This window comes from Heloderma suspectum, chromosome 16, assembly GCF_057233095.1.
Source record: "Heloderma suspectum isolate Gila_16-S chromosome 16, 16-S_ref, whole genome shotgun sequence".
Taxonomy (NCBI): Eukaryota; Metazoa; Chordata; class Lepidosauria; order Squamata; family Helodermatidae; genus Heloderma; species Heloderma suspectum.
The window spans coordinates 4,482,396-4,501,692 of record NC_139473.1 but is presented as its reverse complement, the minus strand read 5'-3'; the positions used below and the strand labels follow the sequence as shown (position 1 = coordinate 4,501,692).

General features: G+C 47.3%; 2 protein-coding genes across 5 annotated transcripts; one reads left to right on the top strand and one right to left on the bottom strand.

Annotated features, from left to right (window-relative positions):
- The first annotated feature begins 1,916 nt into the window (after positions 1-1,916).
- Positions 1,917-6,483, top strand: LIAT1 (ligand of ATE1). 4 transcript variants are annotated; one of them, XM_084822939.1, is made up of 3 exons: positions 1,917-2,023; positions 3,179-3,368; positions 4,428-6,483. In XM_084822939.1, exons 1-3 carry the CDS (start codon positions 2,018-2,020, stop codon positions 4,943-4,945), a joined length of 714 nt encoding a protein of 237 aa, XP_084679065.1. In that variant the 5' UTR covers positions 1,917-2,017; the 3' UTR covers positions 4,946-6,483. The 4 variants fall into 4 exon arrangements, with proteins under 4 accessions (XP_084679065.1, XP_084679066.1, XP_084679067.1 ...); XM_084822940.1 differs by having other exon boundaries at positions 4,431-6,074; XM_084822941.1 differs by lacking the exon at positions 1,917-2,023 and adding an exon at positions 2,175-2,290 and having other exon boundaries at positions 4,428-5,154.
- Positions 6,484-11,754: 5,271 nt separating this feature from the next.
- Positions 11,755-18,378, bottom strand: RFLNB (refilin B). Its single transcript, XM_084822938.1, has 3 exons — positions 18,026-18,378; positions 12,956-13,065; positions 11,755-12,476 (listed from the first exon to the last, which is right to left on the bottom strand). Exons 1-3 carry the CDS (start codon positions 18,188-18,190, stop codon positions 12,155-12,157), a joined length of 597 nt encoding a protein of 198 aa, XP_084679064.1. The 5' UTR covers positions 18,191-18,378; the 3' UTR covers positions 11,755-12,154.
- Between the last annotated feature and the right edge of the window lie 919 nt (positions 18,379-19,297).

Sequence of the window (19,297 nt, the reverse complement as noted above, 5' to 3'; positions counted from 1 at the left end):
GAGGAGGAGGAGGAGGAGGAGGAGGAGGAGGAGAAATAATAATAACAATAACAATAATAATAATAATAATGGCTTCCCTTACAAGGTCATTGACAAGATACAGTATATGAAGTAGTTGCCTGTTCGAAAGCTGACCTAGCCACAGTGACACATGCCTTAGTTTCATCCAGGTTAGACAACAGTAATGTGGTCTCCATGGGGCTGCCCTTGATTACTTTTGGAGACTGCAACTAGTACAGAATGGGGCAGCTAGAACCTTTTTGGGAGCCAGGCGTTCAGATCATTTTGCTCAGATCTGCTTCTGGGACTTAAAAATCATTAGCTGCTGCTACTGCCGGCGTGCACGTGTTTAATTGTAATGTCAATGTTCATATTTTTGTAATACTGTAAGCTACCTTGCGAGAGCGGTATGCCCTGAAAAGCGGGTTTAAAATCTTTTAAAGAAACGAAGAAAAACATGAATTTTTGATCATAATAGGGGAAGAAAGCATCAGGTGTGAAAGACATACCACAGGCTGTTGCTTTATATCTTGTTTGGGCGCTTTCTAGAAGCTTCCAGCTAGCTACGGTTAGAAACAGAATACTTGGGTAAGACGTACTTTTTAATGCCATGGCAAGGTTGTTTCTTATGCTGTTATCCCAGAGGCTTTGCATTAATTGTCCAGAACACTGGGAGGAGGCTGACTTCCTAATGACTAATTAGGCTACGCCACACCTGCTGTCATTGAAAATAAATGAGCAGATATTGAAATTAATACCAAAAGCAAGAATCGGCACACATGGTAGATTTTTAAGTTTAAAAGAATGTGGATTCACAGCAGGGTTAAATTTATTTTATTTTTATTTTTTTAAGGGCCCTAATGGAAATTTTTGCAGGAGAAGTGGGAATTGCCTGCTTTGACAATCAGCCACGTGGGATCTTTATTTCTGAGGTCACAGAAATGTAAAAGCAAGGTATAAATACATTAAGGGCACAATCCTATGCACAATCTGTCTAAGCATGCATAGGATTGTGCCCTAAAATAACTGCAATGACTTGGACTGGTGTGGGGAATTGAATGATGTCATTGCATTAAATGAATTGAGAAAAGTCATGATTCATCCTTACTGTTATTATATTTTATGGATTTATTTAAGGAATGTTCATGCCGCCCCTTCGATAAAAGCCATTTTCAGGGCACCTTGCAAAGAAAATGCGAAAAATAAAGTACATCATAACACAACATGTTGCAGTTTTAAAAGAGTTCAAAATCCTCACCTCAGCCAAGAAGCCCCTTGGGTGATTTTGGGCCAGTAAACTCTCTCTCTCTCTCTCTCTCTCTCTCTCTCTGTGCCTAAACTACATCGCAGGGTTGTTGAGGGTTGAGGCTGCAATCCCATACCTACTTGCCTGGGAGTAACCTCCTTGAACTCAGTGGGACTAAATTCTGAGTAGGCATGTATAGGATTGTGGTGTAAGTAGGGGAAACCACATCCAAGCTCGATGGAAGAGCAAGATATAAATGCAAATAGTAATAAATATTATCTATGATTATTAATATATTTATTAATAATTATTAATAATGAATAATGAATTAATAATGAGAATATCTAATAGTTGTTAAAATAATAATTAGGAAATTAATTAAAATGATAAGATTTAATAGCTATTAGAGTATTATTATTATTAATATTATTAATAATAATAATACATAAGAAAGATAAGTGCACATAACATATTTACATTTATTATGCACCATAAGCCACGCACGGTCCCAGGAGGGGATCTTTGCACCACACGACCTGGGGGCGCAGGGGGAATTCAGACCCAATCAGGACAGGGAACTACTTTGTCAGGCCAGCTGCGCGGATGGAGCCCGACAACGCCGTCCCCAAGGGGCGCTTGATTGGCTGTTGCCTTGGAGACGCGTCCACCCACAGAGAGAGGGGCGGAGCGCCGGAGCTGGCGGAGGGGTGGCTCCCAGGAGGGGAGCCGTTGCTGAGGGGTGGGGGGGAAGTGCCCTTCCCCCACCTCAGCATGCCTGTAATTCACTGGAGGGGGGGAGGGGGTACTGAATGGAAAAGGGGGGCAATTCATGGAGGGAAAGGGGGGCAATTCATGGGGGGGCTGTTGCAGGAGGAGGAGGAGGAGGGGAAAGAAAAGTGGTCATACTGAGGGGGAAGGAGATTCAGTTAATGTGAAGCGGGTTCACAGCGGGGGATGAGGTTTGCCAGCATTTGGCTGGTTTGCTGAGGAGAAAGCGGGCAATTAACGTGGGGGAGGTGCAATGGAAGATAGAGGTTAACTAAGGTAGCGGGGTCCAGCTAATGTGGGGAGGTTGCGCTGAGGAGAAAGTCAGCCACGAATGGCCTGGGGGGGGGGACCAAAAGTTGGAGTTTCCTGAGGGGAATGAAGAGTGGGGGCTCATCGTGTGTGGGGGGGTTGCTGAGGAGAAATTGAACCCCTGAGGAGAAACCGTGGGCCATTAATGTGGGGGAGGGGTAAGGAAAGGTGGGGGTCTACTGAGGGAGAAAGACAGGCAATGCGGGGAGCGTTTGCTGAGGAGGAATGGGGTCGTTAATGTGAGGGGGTGGAAAGGTAATGAAAGGTGACATATGTGGGGAAAGGTGGGCATATTGAGGGCGGGAGGAAGGGCCAGTTAATGTGGAGAGGGCTTGTAGAGGAGAAAAGGGGGCAGCTGAAGCGAATGTGGACAATTCATGTGGGGGAGAGGAGTAAAGAGAGTTGGATTTATTGAGGAGAATGAACGGTGGGCATACCGAAGGGAGGGGAAAGCTAACATAATTGGGGGAAAGTGAAAAACAAATGCAAATGGGAGCAATTAACATGAAGGCTCATGGAGAGGAAAGGAAACGCCATTTAGGTGGTAAGGAGGGGTTATGTCAAGTAGGGATACTTGGGGGATGTCAGCTAACGGGATTTCTCAGGGGAAAAGGGGCAATTAACGGGGGGAGGGAAGAGACAGCAATGAAAAGTGGGGATACTGAAGCATGACGGGGTGTTTCATGGGGCGTTACCGAATGAGGAATAGCGGTCCATCACTATCTTCTCCAAAATGCACTTCCCAGGATTGGGGGTGGGGGAGTACCTTGACAGCTAAACTAGTATAAGACAGATATCAAAGTGCAGTGCAGATATAACCAAAATTTCCTACTTGTTTGCCCCCATCTCTCTTAGGCTCAGCATCAGCTGCCCATGAAAGAACAGGAGACTACTGGAAAGATGGAGGTCTGTCGACAAGAACCCATATCTGACGGGGAAGGGGCCAGCACCAGCAAGCCCCCAGCAAAGGAGCCCCCATCCATGCCTCAACACTCCGGCAAGAAGAAAGCAAGGAAGAAGAAAAAGAAAGCAGTTCAGAGTCATGGTAGGTAACTCCCAAGGCCGGTCAGTTTTTCCACAATTCACAGCCACCAACTAGCCATGCTAGTCAGGGCCGGCTCTGGGCTGAAGAGGGCCCCTGGCAAACCACCCTCTCCCTTTTTATGTCTGTGGGCTGTCATGGAAACTGCAACCGCCATTTTAATTTTCCCACAATGGCCCAACTCAACATTGTGGGAAATTAAAATGGCAACCACCATTGGAGTGATGCTGTATCAGGGACATTGGAGGGAACTTAAAATGGCGGTCTGTGGACCCAGCACCCATTGGGGCCTGGCAGCTGTTCAAAGGTGCCAATGCCAGGCCCGATGCTACAAAAAGAAGCAAAACCGTAAAGTGTCATCTTTAGGCAGCTACTGTTGTAAATTTTGTACATGAGGTGAGAGCCCTCAGTTAAATTGATATAAAACTTGCATTCTTTATTGTGAATATTACCATACCTTTATTAAGCCAACCAAAAGCTCACAAAAATGTGCAAGCTTTCAAAGTCTCCAGAACTCTTCATCAGGTTGACCTAATAAAGGTATTACTCTTATAAGGATTTTAGAACTTTTCTTATGGCCCACACAGCTACCTTTGCTTTTTGTGTATTTATACTGGTTCTGAGTGATCCAAAATGCTTGGTTTATTCAGTGCAAGCAGGAATTATTCCTGCATAAACAAGTCCTTAGTAAAACACCTGTCTAAATTGGAATCCAGATCCAAACTGGGCAGTTGCATGATAACACTAGCAAGAAAAGTCATGATTTTGTAGTTTTAGGCATGTGCACTTCTCCAGTGTAAGCAGTAGGGGGCGTAAGACATTCTTCAGGTATATTCTTAGTTTGGGAATTGCGGTATTTGCAAAAGTAATCACAACGTTTTTTTAGCATCTGATGGCAGTTACTGGTCTGTCAGTCGCAGCCCAGCTGATGTTATATAAGTTGGCTCAGTTGCATGCATTGTTCCAACGCAGGTGTTTTAATATGCTAATCTTTGATGCTGCCCTCCATGCTTGTAGTATAAAATTGCTCACGTTCACTCTCTTGATGCCATTCTTTTGAAGCAGGAAAACATCCAAGCAAAAAGCAGCCAGTCTTCCCGATATCACCCCTCGAACTACTCAAGCCCCAAGGCGATGATGGAACACCACAGGATGACACCACAAAGGTAACCCCAGGGAAAACAGCAAGAAACCCACTATTCACCTCCACATCTGCCATTTCCTTCTTGACCGAAAGCAACTCGGATCCAGCCAACGAGAGCCTTCGCTGGGATGGGATCCTGGATGATCCTGTTGCGGAAGAGGAAAGGCTGTGGAACTATAGACTAAACAGGAGGAAACGATATGGGGCGTACATCCAGCAAAACCTTCCCCCAGAGCCATCCTTCACACTAAGGCATTTGCCGCAACTCTGTAAAGTTGCACAAATGAACGGGGAGCGCTTGTTATGTAAGAGCAAGTCCTCCACTACTACATCAGAGGCCAACAAAGACCAAAGCAGACTGAAGTCGAAGACCATAACCAACGTCTCCAAGAGGCAGTCAGCAGTGATACCAAGTATTTCTCAGGAAGTTGTGTAAATCTCTAACACTTCTATTTTGTTTTCTTTTTTTAAAGCAAAGATACAAAACCTTGCTGTGGCAATCCTACATAGCTATCTTTGAAGCTAACAGGATTATGAATTCCTTATCAGGTTACCCAATGGCTGTTCATACATAACCATTTTTGGTTTTATAAAATTCTATGTGGATGGTTAGATAATAAACACTGTGTTTGATGGTGTCCACCTAACGTTCCATAGATGTGGAGTAAAAAATTCCACATGCAGGGAAAATTCCAAAGTCTTCAGCATTACAGACACACTGGAGGTCAATAGATTGTTGCATGCTGAACAGGATGACCCCATGTAGCAGAGAAGCTGTTTTGCATGCAGAAGGTGCTAGGTTTGATCTCCATGTAGAGCTGGAAAAATTTCTGCCTGAGACCCTGGGGAGCCGCTGACCAATCAGTGGAGCTGTTCACCCAACATGACAGCCCACTGTGGATTATTTAACTCACAGTGAAGCTGTGGTGTGTGCGGCTGCCATTTTGAATACGCAACCCCCATTGAGGGTTGTTGTGCCATGGGAACCTGGTTACCATGGGTAATAGGATTAAACAACTCTAACATAACCCATAGGCTGTTCTAAAACAACCCATTTTAGGTTGCTTAATCCTCACATAACCCATGCTCACTGGGTTTGCACAACACGACAACCCCCAAGTGAGGGTTGCATATTCATCCTGGCATCCACGGGTGCTGTGGCTTGTCATGAGGTAAATGACCCACGACAAGCCACGGTGTGTTGTCCAAACCCAGTTGTTGGCAGTACTGGACTAGTTGGAGCAAGTCTGACTCCGTATAAGACAGCGTTCTATGTTCCTACCATGACTTAAGTACCGTCACATTCCGAGGGCATGTGTCCTTTCTTTAAGCAAACCTCCCATATCAGCACAGGACTTCTGTGCTGTTTGCACTGCCACTTTAGTCAGAATTAAACCACTGCTTTTCTCCTCAGCTTTGTCCCAAAACAGCCAGTGGATATCTTATCTTCCTTTGCTGCTTTGGAGCTCTGGAGGTGGATGAGGAACAGTAGCAGGATAATCTTCCCCTTACTGGAATGTTCAAAATGACTCTTAAATCTTTTGGGTAATATATTGTGACCATCTAAATGAAAACCCAACACTCGTAGCGGCATTTTCAGTGATACACTGGTATTAACCTACTAGCGACCATCTTCGATTTTCCACCGCAGACATCTGGGTGAAAAGGCAGCCAGGAGTACAGTCATATGAAAAATCAAACCATGAATTGGGGATTTCCAGAAGTGAAACAACCTTGACACATACAAAGAATGTGTTAACCATGCAATCTATACATGTCTACTCAGAAGCAAGCCCCATTGACTTTAATGGAACTTATTCCCAGGTATGTTTGTATAGGACTGCAGCCTAAAGTTATCCTAAAAAAGAAACTTTACATAGCTTTCACATTTTAAAAAAATATCTTATTTTCCTGTTTAAAATGGCTTGTCCAATTCTCTAGCAGATAAGAATAAAATGAGACTTAGTGCTTATCAAACATTTTACTTCTAAGATAAGCAAGTATACTCCACCATTCCTCATAACTTTATTAATTTGTCACCTCTAAGATTCAGTACTAATTCCCATCCACACTCAAAAAACATAGTAGGCAGTTTACCACACTGCTGTCTGATGAACATCAATGAACACAAACACGTTTCTGTGATTTAGATAATTTATTACTAGTTAAAAGGGATAAAATTAAAAGCAAATTAAGAATAGTCATGAGGAGAGGAATCACATCATAGGCATTGCACAGCGACATTCAGGACTTCTCAAGAACACAGCAACACCAGTTAATTTTTAAATCATGTAATGACACTATTTTTTTAGAATTTTTTTTTTAAGGTACATCGATAGATATTTAAGAATCATGTTTAAAGTAAAGAGAGGCAAGGGTGAAAATATTTTTAAAGATCCTCTATAAGGCTTTTATTAATGAACTCCTAGGAAAAGCAAAATTCAAGAAGCCCCACGATACATCCACTGTGGAATAATGTCACCATAGCACATGTATTTAAGAGAGGATCCCACCCCCAAAAAACGTTCTAGGGGCTTCCTTAAGGATGCAATCCTATGCATGTTTTAGGCAGCTAAAAAGGCCCTACAACGTCCAGCATCCCCAACCAGCATGGCTGGCTGAGGCATGCTAGGAGTTGTAGAACTTTTTTCTGTCTAAACATGCATAGGATTGCACCTAATGACACAAAAGTAAATGACAGGAGAAGCCCCGTGCTTTCTTATCTAATGGTAGGCTACCTCCTACTACAGCATGTCAAATGAACTTAAGAATTACTTTGCTGGTTCTTACCAGGGACCTACATAGTCCAACATCCCATTTACAACTGGGGCCAACCAGGTGCCTGTTCCGAGCACCTTCTGGTCATTTCTCTACTTCAGTCTTCCCTAACCAGGTGCCCTCCAGATATGTTGGACTATAACTCCTAGCCAGCATGGCCAATGCACTACACAAAAGTACTGGGAGAGCACTCTACCATCAGCTTCTTAGATTGCTGGAAAAAAGGATATCTCCCCCACCCCCAGGACCCCATAGTCTTTTATCCTAAAAAATGTTACTCGGCATAGCATTTACCCAAGAGTTTAACTCCCTTTCACCAAATTCTGCAGACAGCACAGTTTCTGTAATTGGAATACCAGACCCATCTACATAGTTCCCTTATATTACATGGGATGGGGGGACGGGGATGTGCACCACATCTTAAAATATCTGTGCCGCCTCCTTTTAATATGTGTGCCTCCTCCTTTAGAAACCAGAAAATAATTAGATATGAAGATGAAAAACTGGGAGATAGGGGCTAAATGAGGAAGCCCCAACTCCAGACATGGTAGTCATACACAGGCAAGTCTGGTTCCCAAGAGCTGCTACAGATTATATTTTTTGAGGGGAGGACAATGCGATCCCTTGTGCCGAAGCAATACAAACAGCTTCCCTCTTGGTTATTATGCCTCTATTGTACAAACTATTGGACCAACATATAATGCTTTTCCAAATCCATATGCAATTTTTGTACTTCTTTTTAAAAAAGAAGAGTGTTTACCCACTATATCACAAGTGCTCATTTACCCCTTTCAGGTGGAAAAAAATAAGTACCCCCTGCTCTCTGCAGTAATGCCCTGCCAATGCTCAACTCCCTTTCCCTTGCAGTATTTTTGAAGAATGCGCATTTGCCCTCTCCAGCACTGGAGAGCATGCTCATCACACTTTTTGTTTCGTTTTCCCGCACTACCTTTCACCAGATTAAGTGTACACAGTTCAAATACTGCTGCTAGAAGAGTTGGGGATAATATGCAAATAGCAGTATGGGGGAGGTCGCTACAGAAATGACCATCTGTACGATGCCATAAGAATTCAGTGAAGAGACCTGACCTCATTCATGTACTAGAATCTTGGTTTGTTTTTCTTTTAAAGAAAAAAAGTGAGCATTCCCCAAGAGCTGCCAGATTTAAAGCCATGAGCCCATACTTTTCATTCTCCACCCAAAGGTAGTCTTAATGACTATTAGATCTCATCTTCACACATTGCTAGGTATGCAGTGATGACTACCTCATAGTTTCTAACAAAACAGTCACTCCTTAAGGCAGCTGTTGGACTGCAACTCCCATCAGCCCTAGCCAACACTGCCAATGGTGAAGGATTATAGGAATTAGGGCCATGTGTTGCCCACTCCTAACTTAATTAAATGTCTTAGCCACCAGGGAAGAATTTTTGCTGCAAATCCTATTCAATGAGACAACAGCTTTTTAAACATCTTTTATGTATGTTTACAGAACTGCTTTGGCAACTAAAGCAAAAATCAAGTGGTTTGGCCCAAAGCAATACAAATATCAGTAATCCAGAGCCACCTGCACGTTTGGCTTGGATAGAAGGGCTAACGGGGTCTTTTCCTGGTGAGGTGCAAGCCCTAAACCCTTGCTCCCTTCATACAGGTATTACCATTAATTCAAAAAATGTTACTCCTCCTTTAGCAGGGCTCAAAACAACACGTAGCTCATCATACCATTTCTCAGTGATGAGATAGTCACCAAGTAATTTGTTTGCACCTTGCACTGTAGATAATGCTTCGTTTGCATACAGTATTCCTGGCTTTCAGAAACTAGTCCTGTTTTGGCTGGGGCGTTGGGGGTAAGAGCACTGCAAAGCCTGCTTAAAAGTATACGCAGCCAGGCTTTTGTGTGCCTGCTCCTTGCCTCTCTAGACAAGGTTCTCTCAACTCCAGTTCCCTTAAGAGCAAAAAGCCATCAATTCTAATGAACAAATAACACAAATAACTGTCCCTCTGACTTCAAAGCGATCCTGCCTTCACACACACGACACCACAAAATCCCTCTCAACACTCACCATTAATCACACTTGCAAGAACTAACTTAACTAAAGCCCAGCAATGGATTTTCTGCTGTGGGAAGCCATTCCGCATTCCTCGCATGCCATAGACCATCCTTCCCTAACCTAGTGCCTTTCCAGATATGTTGGACTACGGGGATGCTGGGAGTTATAGTCCAACACATCTGGAAGGCACCAGGTTGGAGAAGACTGCCAGAGATTACAATCTGTTTGAACCCAAGCTGAACCCTTTTTCTTCTTTTTGGTGAACATCACTCCCCTAGAACATTTTGGGGAGGTTCACAAAGGCAGCAGACTCAAACACATACATCCCCCGCCCCTAAAAGACTTCCATTCAAGTCAGCCTTAGGTATTTCTTCCAGGCACACCCAAACCACTCTGTTCTATATTTCAGCAATTAGAAAACAGCATTTTAAAAAACGCTTTCTTTGGTCAAAGTGCTTGGAAAAGCATGACAGTTAACATAAGACCCTGTTGAGGTATTGTTCTAAAAAATGGAGGGGGGGTGTCTTATTTACACTGTTTGCGAATGCCACAATTAAGGGTTTTTTTAAGGTGCTGTAAGACCCGGCCAACAGCTTTAGGTTGGCCAGCAGCTTCCTGTTCAAAAAATTAAATACGTTCTTAACCTTACAGCCTTCCTGAAATTTACTCTGATGCGTTACTAGGGATTGGCTGTTAATGATGGACAACATAGATGGTTTCAGACTAAAAACTTAGCTAAACTTGCAAAGAATGAAAAGTGAAAAAAGCAATCAGCACAAGATAGATGGAGCTGGCCTACTTCAGTCAAGGGGCCCGGTCTATCGATAACTTTGGAAGTAGTGGACAACTGAGTCAGCACACACATCTCCGGCCAAGATTAGTTTGGGATGTATAATGTACCCTTCACAACTAGGAAGCATCTGGCCACGAATGTAGACACTGCGGTGCAGACAGAACAAGTTCTCAGCTGCTCCTGTCCTCTTTAAGATCCAAGGCCTATTCCCACGACTGATCACAGCCAGCTAACTTTCTCCTACTCCGTGCACTTCAAAGTGAAATGGTTATCCAAATTTGCCATATGAAGTGACTGGATACCTAACAGAGGTGAAGCACCTACTATCCTCCTTTTGAGCTGGTGAGGAATTATTCAGATGACATGTTTGCAACATGCACAATGCAATTTGGGCAGCCAAGACAGAGGCCTCAGCCAAGGGTGGAATACCTGTGGGAACTGGCCCTAAATCTTACCTTTAGGGCACAATCCTGTGCATCTTTAAACAGAAAAAAGGCCTATACCTCCCAGCATTCCCCAGCCAGCATGGCTGACTGGGGGATGCTGGGAGGTGTAGGATTTTTTCCTGTCTAAACATGCACAGGATTGTGCCCTTAGCATTTTTCTGTTCACCACTGTATTTCAGAGTTTCTACAGACGTCATAGCAGAGTCAACTCTAAAAGAAAGATTGTCTAAAATTGTGCCACCTTCATTCTCAGTGTTCAGAGTGCCACTGCAAAAGAATTATGGGAGGTTCTGAATTGTTACGTTGACAAAGTTTTACACATTTAAAAAAAATATTCCTGATGATACCAAGACAATTTCTAGCCTTGTACATGCTACAAGTTGCAGGCAAACAGCACTCTCTAGCAAAGTAAACCAGAGTAAACTGTTAGGCAATTTCATAGTGAATTAAGTGATAAGCAAATTTGCACCCTAGGTACACATAAGTCTCTGAACTCGAAGGCGTATGTGTATCCAATGCAGAGTGGGAGACACTTTGAGTCTCCTGCACTGCATTTTAGCTAGAAGGGCAATTTCACCCACCTAGCAGAGGCTTCTGGGATGGGGAGGGAAGGAGGCTGGGGCGGCGATAGGAAAAGGCATGAGCCCCAGGAACACCCCCTTCCCCCATCTCCATACTCTGTTTACTGAGCATGGAGAGGTAGCCGGCACAGTTCTCTCTGCAGCAGCTACCGGGGGGGGGGGGGGGGGCAGTTTCCTGGCTCCGAGCTCGGAGACCTATCTTTGAGCTCAGATCCAAGAAACTGAACAATCCTATGTCCCCCAGACACTGTCTAAGGGACATAGCATTGCTCTCTAAAACATTCTGTGTAATTAAATGTATCAGGAAGACCAGTAACCGAGTGCTCTTTGTGCTTTAATGCAAAAACCACTTTCCAAGACTCTCCTAGTCAAGATTAATTTCTTCAAAGACTTCTTTGAAAGAACAAAGTAGGCATAAAGGCTATTTGGGGTAAAGTTGAAGGATCTAGTTCAATCCAAAATTGTGGACTGCCCATGAACCAGCCTGCCACAGCAAAATCTGTGTTTTATACTTCAGCATAGTAAGTGAGATCCTGTGATGAGTGAAAATAAATATGGCTTTGGAGTTCTAAGTGGGACAGAGATTTTTTTTGTTTTTAGGTTCTTTGATGCAGGGGAAGCAACATCGTTTCCATGGTACAAGGAGTAAATTCAAGGATTGTTCTCACTCAAAGGTTGCCATCCCAGGTTCCTCCTCTTCTGCAAAAGCAAGATATTTTTCCCATTAGAAAGATTCCCTAATTTTCACCACATGCAAGCCCAGGACAAAAAATTATAGCACTGGAAGAAGAAAAGTTTTCCTTGAGAAAAAGTTTACATTCCTATAAACAAAAATTAAGTGCAGGCCAACGGAATCCTTAAGAATGAAGATGCACGCTGGGGGAGAGGTAGCTATGAACAAAGTTCATTTGAGTGGCAAAACTACTGGTTTCATCCGGCTGAAAGTTTAGCATGACACAACAGAAACACAGTGTGTTGCAGCAGGAGAGAAAGAGTGGTCAGCAATCACTGAGGCCATTATCCTTCCCAGAAGATTCCAGCTCCACACTGGACAAGAACTTCCGCACAAACTTTCTGCAGTTGTAATCCAGTGTGGTAGTGTACACAGTCTTGGTGTGCTTGGGGTAGATAATGGTGGTGCTGGTAAAACTCCTGGCTTGGTTGCGAGGCTGGAAGCGCACCTCGGCTTTGTAATTGCGCCACGTGCTGTCAGGAACACAGGTGACCGTTTGGCTGCAAGAGGACACCCCAAGCCCCATCGGCATATAAATATTATTAATGAAGTGTTTCTCCGAGTCGTATTTCACTGAAGAGGTGTACCTGGGGGGGAGGGGGGGAGATTAAATTATTAGCATTGTCGGTCAAAAAAAAATAGCTACAGATTGTAGCTCAGGGGTGAGGAACTTCAGGCCCCTGGGCAAACGTGGCCCTCTGGGGTTCCCCGGATGACCACACCCCCTTCTCCTGGCCACATGCCCTTTCCCCTGACCACCAATCATTTGTTGGTTTTCCAGCTTTTGCATGTTTTTCCCCAATTCTAAAAGGTTGAAAAGCCTCTGCTAAGGCTTAGTTTTGGCAGTAAGTGCTTTAAGCTAAAATATGCTGGTATTTTTGCAATTTTGCCCCCCTTTTTGCCTTTGCCCCCCCCCATTAGAATACACCCCGCCACCAGCACCAAAACTGAATTTGGCCCTCAGGCCAGCACCCCTGTTGTGGCTAGTCAAAGATTTCTCTTGCATCTTTTGCCAGTCCTAACCTGGTTTAACTGAATGTTGGCTTTTATACAAGGCTCTTTGTACCTTATATCCTTGGGTGGCAATGGATCAAACTCCACTCCTTCTCCAAAGGACAGAGGGCATAACCGCGAGGTGCAACCAGGAAGCAGAGGATGGAAAGAAGATGAGGTATCCTGCAAAAGCCCAAAAGGAAGAGATCCTCTTTAAACAGAAAGTTGGAAGACAACATAAGAATATAAGAAGAGCTGTGCTGGATCAGACCAAGGGTCCATCTAGTCCAGAATTCTGTTCACACAGCAGCCAACCAGCTGCCCACGGGAAACCCACAAGCAGGACATGAGTGCAACAGCACCCTCCCACCCATGTTCCCCAGCAACTGGTGTACATAGGCTCACTGCCTCTGATCCTGGAGGTAGCATACAGCCAACTGGACTGGTAACCATTGATCGCTGTCTCCTCCAGGAATTTGTCCAGTCCCCTTTTAAAGCCATCCCAACTGGTGGCCATCACTACGTCTTGTGGAAGTGAATTCCATAGTTTAACTCTGTGCTGTGTGAAGAAATACTTCCTTTTATCTGTCCTGAATTTCCCAACAATCAGCTTCCTGGGATGACCCGTTTGGGTTCTAGTATTATGAGAGAGGGAGAAAAACATACCAACAATGGGGAAATTAATATACAATATACAGGGGATAGAGGATAGAGCAGAGTACAAGGTCCTTTAAAATATAAAGTTGATCTTATGAAGGCTAAAGTTGATTCATACTAGTGATCTCACTGTTGGGAACGTGGGAATGAAAGCGGCCTTGTACCACCAGATTGTTGATCCATCTAGTTCGGTAGTACCCCCACTGACTGGCAGCTACTCTCTAGGGTTTCGAGACAGGGTGTTTTCCAGCCCTACCTAGAGATGCTTCCTGCCTGCAAAGCAGGAGCTCTGTCACCAGGCTACAGCCCTCACCATGACCTGAAGCACATTACTTGGATGTTACGGGTCTTTCCCCACATTATATAGCGGCAAACACAGTCTGCGGGCAAGCGTATGGTTCAATAAAGAGCTGCCCCCAGCTCACTGTTGAGAATCTCTAGGATAAATTTTGGTGAACATAAGCATGGCATTATTCATGGTTTGTGCCTTCAAGTGTACAGTTAAGGGGAAAAAAATCTTTGGCTGGGGTCTGGGCTCTGCTGGCTGGGGCTGATGGGAGTTGAAGTCCAAGACGATGTGGAAAGTCAGAGGTTCCTCAGCCCTGGCCCAGCGAGTGACTAGCAGCAGCGCAAGGGTTATGAACTCAACTCTTAACTCGTTGGACAGACACAATTCCCACAAAGACGCGGCAGGCACGGCTACTGTCCTGGCACAGCGCAAGACAGGCAGTTGGAACAAATTTCTCACCACTCCCCAGCCGTTAACTCAATCCACTCTTCAAGCTGCACAGGAACCATTTTAGTTCCCGCTTAAAACTGCAGCCACGGTCAGCCGCATCTCAAAAGAAGTTCCTGTTTCTCCAACAGCCATTGAAACAGAGTTACGAAAAACTGTGGTTCTCCTATTGAAACATCCAAGGTACATTCAGTGGCTAGCGGATTAACCCTCTGCACTGCCCCCTGAGTACTAGATCCACCGGCTGACTGGCATTTCAACTGTAAGCCCTTTGGGGCAAGCGCCAGCTCCTTGCTCAGCGACCTGGTCTTGAGCAGAGGCAGTGCACAGGAGTGACAGCTGCCCTCTCTCCTATTCCGATTTCTCATAGCAAGGAGAGATCATGGGCAGCCATCTGGCTCCCACCAGGGAAGACCATCAAAGCAGTTGGCAGCACAGCTGCCACCTCTGACAGCTTTGGGGTGGAAAAGGGGCAAGGCCAGCGTCAAGGGCAGGCATGGTCAGGCCCCTGCTGAGGGCCCACACCCCACCGGGGGGCCACTGACAAGAGCCCCCTGGAGTTGCTCCTCCCCTTCACCACTGCAACCAGCTTGTTCACCTGCCTCTCGCTCTGGCCCAAACCATGGTGGTGGGGAGGAGGAGGAGATCCACGGTCCACTTGCTCACTGGCTCTCCGCCTCTCCAGCAAGCAAGTGGTAGCAATGATGAGAAAAGGGACAAGGAGCAATAGCAGCTGGTGACAATGGCAGTAAGAAGATAGACTCACTGAGGGAGGGGGCCCACAGAGGGTGTCTTGCCCAAGGGCCCTCAAAAACCTGGAGCTGGCACTGGATGGGGGTAGTACCAGCAATTAGGCAGAATCAAGGACTACTTTGTAAACCAACCCTCCCCCTTTCCCCCTATAACACTAGCAAGCAAAGACACTACTTATTATTTGCCTTCCGTGCCTTCCTACGGAGGCCTGCAAATAAAGGGCAGGGGGAGTGACCCCCTCTGTGCATTAATTCCTGCAAGTTAAGATCACCAGAGAGATCAGCTACGCCCTTAACTCCCTTTAGCCACAATTAGCTTCCCCCACATGTGCAACGTGTGTTCCTGGCCATTCCAGGGGATTCAAATCCACCTTAGTTCCTGCAAAATCAGACCCAGGAGGCGGTCAGATTAATTCATCTTCTAGTTTAAAAATGTCATGGGGCGGGGTTAAATTCGCCAGTGGTGATTAAAGTGGGACAGAAGAGGAACTGGCAAAAGTATAGATCAATGCGGCCACTGACTGAGCCCCTGTATAATTGCCCCCCTGCATCTCTCTATATGGGGCTCTAGTACTTTAGTGGGCAAAAGCACAAGCCCCGCTAACGCCCCGCACCCTTCGCTCCGAATCCTGCAATAGCATGTTGGGGGCACCCAACAGCCGCCCGACAAATGTCATCCTGAACACAACAGCAGCTGCCTGAAAGAAAAATCGCTAACAGGACGCGTCTGACTTATCACCGCACTGGTTGTGATGGGGCGGGGGGAGATCACATTGATGTGGTGGGGGTCCCTGCTGGAAGCCCCTATTCTACTATTAGTAGAATAGCAGAATACCCTCCTAGTATTAGTATTAGTAGAATACCCTCCTAGTATTAGGTGCACTAGGAGGGGGACCCATGATGACAGCAGCACCCCCAAGTACCCTGAGGAGAATTTGAGAAGGCGACAACTGCTCCATGTGTACAGCGACACTCCCCCCGCACCAACCCCCCCACACACACACACACAGCGCCCCTGGGAACTCCTGGTGGCAGCAGCAGCAACACCCCCCCCCATCACGCACTCTCCCCTTGGGTCCTCTTGGAAAGCACACGAAGATGCGAACAAATCTGTCTGCTAAACCCACACCTGATACACAGCAGTACCCAACCTATAACACGTATGTGTGTGTGTGGGGGGGGTATTACACACCCCTCTCTCCTTTTCAGGGTGGGGAGCTTGACGTGAAGTAATGGGGCCTGACCGCCAGCCACCCCCACCCCCTGCACCCTAGTGCAGCAGGTTAAATGCAAGAGGTACACCGAGATTGGGGCAATCCCAACAAGCAGAAGTGATGCTGAGATCCCTGAGAGCAAGTGTGGGCTAGGAGAGGCAGTGTGGGGTAGAGGTGAGAGTGCTGGACTGGGGCTCCGGAGATCAGGGTTCTCGTCCCCACTCAACCGTGAAGCTCACTGGGTGGCTTTGGGCCAGTCACCGACTCTCAGCCTAACCTACCTCACAGGGCTGTGAGGATAAAACGGAGAGGAGGAGGATCATGTAAGCTGCCTTGGGTTCCTTGCACAAGGAAAAAGGGGAGGATATAAATGTAATAAATAAAAGATGGAATCTCACCCCTGCGGCAAACTCATTAAGTGTGCAATCCTATGCATATTTTGACGGAAGAAAGTCCTGGGAAATGCTGGGAGTGACACTTTGCTGTCTGAACATGCATAGGATTGCACCCTAAATTGTCTCTCATGCCTCCCATCTGCTAAATGAGGACAATAATACTGGTCTACTTTACAGGGGTATTGTAAGGAGTCCTTGAATCATGTATGTATTCATTTATTTATTAGTAATACTTCTATACGGCATAATATAATCAAATCTCTAAGTGGTGATGTGTGAAGTGCTATAAACATGCTGGAGCGCTAAATTAAGAATAATATAGTTCTCTGATTTTATATGTTTTCACTGAGGATTTTATCTTTTGTTTTTAACTGAAATGTTTTGCATTTTCTGCTTTTAAACATTTCAACTAGACATTGTGAGTTTTACATTTCTTACATTGTAAACTGCTTCGTGGTGTCTTTTTAGATATAATCAAGCAGCCGAATACCTTGATTAAATAAGTCCATAAGAAATAACTCATTATTATTATATATTAGGGATTCAACAGGGGATGTTCCCCACAGCATAACAAATGCAGCCCTGGGAGAAGGCTTCTTGGCTCTGCCTCTCCTGCACCTGTTAAAGAAACAGGAGCCCGGGGATAAAAGAAGAGAAAGAAGCCAAGCTGTCCTTTCTCAGAGGCAGGAACTGGGGCTCCAAACGCACCAAACTCCCCCTTGGGGGGCCTCGCGGGGTTGGGAAGGGAATGGAGGTTGAGAAGTTCGGGGGGGGGGGGTTGCAGCTGCCTTTGCATTGCAGCAGCATCTGCAAGGGCTGGATTGAGTGGCATTTGCAAGCAAAATTCGGAGCTGGACTTATTTATTTTATTTATTTATTACATTTCTATCCCACCTTTTTTTCCGCTTTGAGGACTTATACGGCAGCGGCGTCGCCCACATCAATTCAGGCTGCCTTGTAGTTTCAAATGCACACCGAAGGCTGCGACCCTACGCGGCCCTCGGCCTGACCTGGGCGTAAGCCCCACCGAGCTCAATGGGACTTGCCCCGAGGTAGGGCGGCACCCGGACACCGCCGCCCTAGGCTGCGAGGTCAGCCCCGCGGCGCCCGGCCGGGCTCGCCTGCCATCCCGCGCCCACTTGCCGAGAGCCAGCCCCATCAGGCTTGCTTCTGAGCGGACACACGCCGCAGGCACTCGCTTCCAGTCGAGCGCCGGCCGGGCACTCCGCCCCGCGCGCCAAGCCGGGCAGCCCCCGCCGCGCGCGCGCCCCGCCTGCCCGGCTCGCCCCCGCCGCGCGCCAGCCCGGACTGCGCCCGATCCGAGGCCGGGCGAGGCGAGGCGAGGCGCGGCGCGGCGAGGCGAGGCGCGCGCCCCCGTCCCGCACTCACCTTGGGCAGCCCGCCGGCGAGGGCCCCCTCGGAGCCGCCGCCGCCGCCGGCCGAGAGCAGCCAGGCGCCGGGGCCGGGGCCGGGGCTGGGCGGCAGGCCGGAGTCGGGGCTGTCGAGCGCCCGCTTGGCGCCGGGCGCCTCGGGCAGCCTCAGCCGGCCCACCATCGCGCGCCTCGCCGTGCGCCCGAGCGCAGCGCCAGCGCCTCTGGCTCGCGGGGAGCGGCGCCGGCGGCCCGGCGAGGCCGCGGGGGCGGGACCGCGCCGGCCCGCCCCGCCAGCGCAGAGGGGCTGGGCCGGCCGGGGCACCCGCGCCGGGGGGCGGGCGCTCCGTCGGGGCGGGGCTGCTCCCGCGAGGGAGGGGGCGGCAGGGAGCCGCGCGCCCCCCGCCCCAGCGCGGCCCGGGCCCGCCCCGCCGCCGGACAACGGGAGCACAGGCTGCCTGCGGGGAGGCAGGACGGTGGCGCATGCAGCTGCACGACAGAGGCTGCTCGGAGGGCAGAAGCAGGCGGGGATCTTCCAGAGGCGCGACGGGGAACCTCTCCATGACAGAGGGGTGATTTGAATTCACGGGCGCCTTTAATGGCGTATTATTTCGCAGGCCGCGCCAGCAGCCCTCTCGCATCGAGCTAGAGTGACTTGGCCCCTTGTTTCAAGCATTACTAGACTAAGGGCACAACCCTATGCAGGCTGAGACAGAAAAGAAGTCCTACAGTCTCATGCATGCTGAGACGGAAAAAAGTCCTACAACTCCCAGCATTCCCCAGCCAGCCATGCTGGGAATTGCAAGACTTTTTCTGTTTAAAGCTTGCTTAGGATTGTAACCTAAATAACTTAGGTGAAAGAGTAGATGCTAATCAAATGTACAGAGGACACAAACTTGGAGGAGTGCTAACACCAAAGACGACCGAATCAAGATTCAAAGTGACCTTGAAGGGCTGGAATATTGGGTCCAAACCGACACGATGAAATCCAACAGAGCTGCATGTCAAGTCTGTGCTGTTCTGTGCTGGTTCGTTCGCATCTGGTGTACTCTGCCCACCACATTTTAAGACAAACTGGAGCATGTCTACATGCAACTCCTTTCTTGAGGAAACTGCACTGGCTTCCTATTTGCTACTGGGCCAGGTTTAAGGCTGGTCTACTGGTCTATAAAGCCCTAAACTACTCAGGACCAGGATACCTGAGAGAGCACCTTCTCTCTTACCAACCTGCCCAGTCACTGAGATTGTCGGAGGGCATGCTCCTGGCAGTTCTGTGTGGACCTATGGCCTA